We start from the raw sequence: 4,152 nt of genomic DNA, 5'->3' as shown, positions 1-4,152 counted from the left end.
ACAGCTGCAGTATACCTTTGCAGAAATACTGAGAGTTGAGTGTCTGATAAACTCACTGGGGATCAGAACCTGACTAAATTGACACATACATCTGGTCTAATCTGTAGAAAAACTGAGGCAGAGCTGAAACATACAGCAGGGTACACAAGCCCAGCATGTCCCTCTTGCCCCTCCCTGCTTCCTTCCCAGGATTCATATCAGACAAGGCCATCTACTTTGCTTGAAGACTCTGCATTGGAGGAGGCAGGATGTTCTGTACAGAGAAGCTCCTCTGATAGAGTGCTGTACCCTAGATTACTGGCCAGTCATGGGCTTGTAGAAACCATGATAAGCATGGGACCTGTCACTGCTTTGGGCACTTATGGATGCTTGGGCCGTATGCCAGCCCTTGTCTCTTTCTAGACCATGATGGAGGATGGGATCCTCCTACCCGTGAGTAGCAAAATCAAGGGGAGATGAATCAGGGCAGCTCACAAAAACAGTACCACTTAGAGCACTATCTCATCTCCAAGTTGCTTACACAGCAGAAGAGAAGGCGGCCACGAGACCCACCAACAAGATACAGTGGGAACTCAAGGTGCCAATCCAAGGCCTGAGCACAGAGAGGGAGAACTGGCTCCACCCTCTTGTGCCAGTATATCTCCCTCACATTTCTACCCCTGGAAGAGGCGAGCTTCCAAGTGTCTTCTCTGTGCCATCCACCCTGAACAACCTTACAAATGAATACCTGGTGGTGATGGCAGAAAGCCCTTCCAATGTCAAAGAAGGGTATAAAATGTCCATTTCTGAAGATCTAGGGACTGGAAACTTTGACCAAAGCCAAGAACAACCAGTGATGTCAGGTGAGAATCCCCTAAAAAGCCTGTTGGGTATAGTTAATCATGTGCGTTTACTTGTGCTGCTTCTACAACATCCCAGTCATTGTGCATGCTGTTTACTTAGTCTGGAAGGTTATTCGTTTGTTTTAGGTATTTCAGTGTTGATTTATGCTTTTCTTTTGCCATATTAGCTTGTTTTGGTTTTTAATCATTCATGAACCATTTACATATCTGAATTTACATGGATGGAAGATTTTATTATTGGTATTTCCTATTCTCTCATACATAGAGATGGTTTGTGTTTGGGATTTCATCTCTTGATCATTGCTCATGCTACAGAATCCTAGGCCCAGGGCCAGATTTTCAGTAAATACATACTGACCTGTTGAACAGATGGACAAATAGGCTGAGCATCAGAAGTGAATGGGTATTGAGTGATTTCTGCTGTTTTCAGTACCCAGAAAGTTCTGGTAAAACCTTTAAAGCAGTATTCATAGCAGTCTCTGTTCTTCTTTCTAGAAATGATGGAACGTGGGTCCCGGTCACTGGGAGGAATCCAAAGACGTCCAAGGGCAGAGCAAAAACCTGCTGGATCTGGTTCAGGCCAGTCATTTTGGAATGTGACTGGACCTCGTCCCAAGAAAGGGGTATTGACAAATGGTGGCTAGTTTAGGGTGGGAAGTTCTTACTTTGGGGCTCCTGTATTCCCATGGTAGATATAGCTAGAAGTTGATCATTAGGAGGAGGAAGCTTCCATATACCAATAAAGCAAATGAATGAAGGGTAGATCATTGGAAGGTTAGGGTTGTACTGTATAATGCTGGGACTTCAATGCTAGAAGTCTGCATGCCTAGCAAACATGTTGACTGGAAAATGCATCTATAGTTGACCCTCTACATTCCTAGGTCTTGCATCCATTGGCTCAATCGATCACAGATGGACACTGTCTGTGGGTGGAGGTGGAGTGATTACATCTCTAGAGAATACATGCAAGATGTTTTTCTTGCAATGATTATCTACACAATATAGTATAAGAATTACTTAGATGGCATTTACATTTTATTAGACATTATAAATAATATAGTAATTATTTCAATTATATAAAAAGATATGATTATGCTATATTCTAATATTATGACCTTTTACACAAGCAACTTGGGAATCTGCAGAGCTGCATAACCATAGTGAGGCGTTTATTCTAGAAACAGTCTCCATGGATACCAAGGGATGACTATACAATTCTTTATAAACTTCCAAGGTGTGAAATGATGTTTTCTTTTAAATTACTTAAAATCATCTTGAAGGTTTACATTCATCTTCAGTAGGTAGCTTGGGTTTTCAAGGGATGCCTGCATGTAAAAGTTCTACCAAAAGACAGAGAAGCCTGTCACTGCATTTTCCTTGGCACAGCACACAAGGCTAGAAGCTACCAATAGGCATGGTGTGTGTGTGGGGGGGGGCACAGGAAGATGAAATGACATCATGGGGCTCCTATGGGGTGTACTGTTGATTCATGCACAATGCGGTGCTAAAAGGGTGACTTGGAATGGTGTATCCTTTCTTTCTGTAGGGTCATCAGGTGCAGATGCCCCGGATGCCAAGAGATCACAGTCAGGTGGATGGCTATCTCCAGGAGTTTCCTGGCAACTTCCAAACAGGGAGGGTCCCTTATGAGCGGTAAGAGTTCAATTGTCTTGTTCCTAGCTACTGGGGGAGGAACAAGCAGAGGGTAGGGCCATAGGGACTAGTGAGCATCCGAGTCGAGAAGCAGATGTATATACTTGAAGTATTGGGATACTATTGCCTCCTGGCCATTTGGGATCTACGTATGCTTTGGCAAAGCCTCCGGCTTCTTTACTACACAAGGGAAGGACTGGGATCTTTATCCAAAAAGCCTTCAGGCATACCTTATTGCTCTGTGTCTTTTCTATGGCCACCAACACCTCTGAGCCATGTAACCTTTCCTTCCAACAGTCTGGAGGCAGATTTAGTGGCAGAGATTGGCCTGGAAGAACTCAATGGGCTGGAGATGGAAGTCATGAGAAGGCAGGTAAGCATCTGTTGTATAGTTGGAGGAAGCATCATAGTGCTTTGGAGTGGGTGATTTTGGCAGTTGTGAACAAAGCCACCCCCGAGTTTTCATAGCCTTTGTCCAAATCATATCCTGTAGCAAATGAAGTGAGGTTGGGCTCTCCTTTCTGTTCTTCTCAGGCCTCATGCCTTGAGTACCTCATGTTGATGTTCACCCTTGACTTTCCTTTATGCTGGAGATGCTGGACAGGAATTGGGGAAGAGAAAAGGATGTGGAAGGGGGAACAAAGATTCATTTTGGTTTTGGTCATATTTTCCCCCTACCCTTATGTCTTGCCTTTCTCATAAGAGTGATTCCTGCTCACAAGTCCTGTGTTTGGTCCTTCCACAGATGCAAGTGATTTCTGGGCGGCTGCGTGCCCTTGAGGACCAGGATGCCACGTGGCGCCATAAGGAGGCTGTGCTCTTTAGTTTGCTGGTCTCAGTCTGCATAGCCAACCTGTGGCTTTGGATGCGTCAGTAAAGTTTCACAAACACCACAACCCCATTAGAGCCATTCCTTTCTTTCGTCTTCCCTTTGCTTTCAAGGATGCCCTTATCCACGCCATTCTATCTCCCAGCAGCCCCCCAGGTAGCAGTTGGGTCATTTTACCCCTCTGCTTGGGCCTTCTGCCTGGAGATACGCTCACTCTATTGTGAGATTCTAGCTGCTGCGAGGCTAGGGAACCACTGGGTAGCACCATACAGGTATGCCTGGGTTGAGATGCCTCTCCTCTGGAGGAATTAAAGGATGGCACCAGCCCTGAAAGAAGCACTGACATAAACACCTAACCATCTCTGCTTTGTGGGCCTGGTCTCTGTAACCCAACATTGCTTTTCTTCCGTTCTCTGTGGGCAGGGTTTGCTTTTTGATTCCTCCTTTGTTTACTTCCACACCACTCAAGCCTTTGCTCAGACAACATGCTCAATAAATGCTTCATGACTGCAGCAAAACTTGGTGCCAGAAGTTCTTGACCTAACCTTACTTTTGTCAGGGTTGGGAGGTACAATAGGGGATAGCCCTCTGCTCCAAGACAGTGTGCCTAGAACTGGGTTGCTGCTATTGCCCCAAGGTCCCTGGTGTCCTCCACTGCCTATCATTCCCCACCCTCACTGTCTTTAGCCAAGTCTTCACACAGTCCTTCCCATTGGTGACATGTCATTGATTGTTTGTAGGACTTGTCAGGTGGTATAGTGATTCAATCAGAGAAAATGACATCGAAAGGATCAGAAACCTTTCCATTTTCCCAAAGAAAAAACGAGT

The 4,152-nt window shown here is 45.2% G+C and overlaps 1 protein-coding gene across 1 annotated transcript; it reads left to right on the top strand.

Moving 5' to 3' along the window:
- Nucleotides 1–736: 736 nt before the first annotated feature.
- Fate1 (fetal and adult testis expressed 1) lies at nucleotides 737–3,787 on the top strand. The gene is made up of 5 exons (XM_027432200.2): nucleotides 737–842; nucleotides 1,338–1,465; nucleotides 2,389–2,495; nucleotides 2,793–2,868; nucleotides 3,241–3,787. Exons 1-5 carry the CDS (start codon nucleotides 737–739, stop codon nucleotides 3,370–3,372), a joined length of 549 nt encoding a protein of 182 aa, XP_027288001.1. The 3' UTR covers nucleotides 3,373–3,787.
- Nucleotides 3,788–4,152: the final 365 nt, after the last annotated feature.

This window comes from Cricetulus griseus, chromosome X (assembly GCF_003668045.3).
Source record: "Cricetulus griseus strain 17A/GY chromosome X, alternate assembly CriGri-PICRH-1.0, whole genome shotgun sequence".
Classification (NCBI taxonomy): domain Eukaryota; kingdom Metazoa; phylum Chordata; class Mammalia; order Rodentia; family Cricetidae; genus Cricetulus; species Cricetulus griseus.
Note: the sequence above shows the minus strand (reverse complement) of the source record. Positions and strands in the feature narration are given on the sequence as shown.

Coding starts and splice junctions, on each gene's coding strand:
- Fate1 (XM_027432200.2), top strand. CDS start 737: ATGGCAGAAAGCCCTTCCAATGTCAAAGAAGGGTATAAAATGTCCATT. Junction 843..1,337: donor AGAACAACCAGTGATGTCAG/GTGAGAATCCCC, acceptor TCTTCTTTCTAG/AAATGATGGAACGTGGGTCC. Junction 2,496..2,792: donor GGGAGGGTCCCTTATGAGCG/GTAAGAGTTCAA, acceptor TCCTTCCAACAG/TCTGGAGGCAGATTTAGTGG.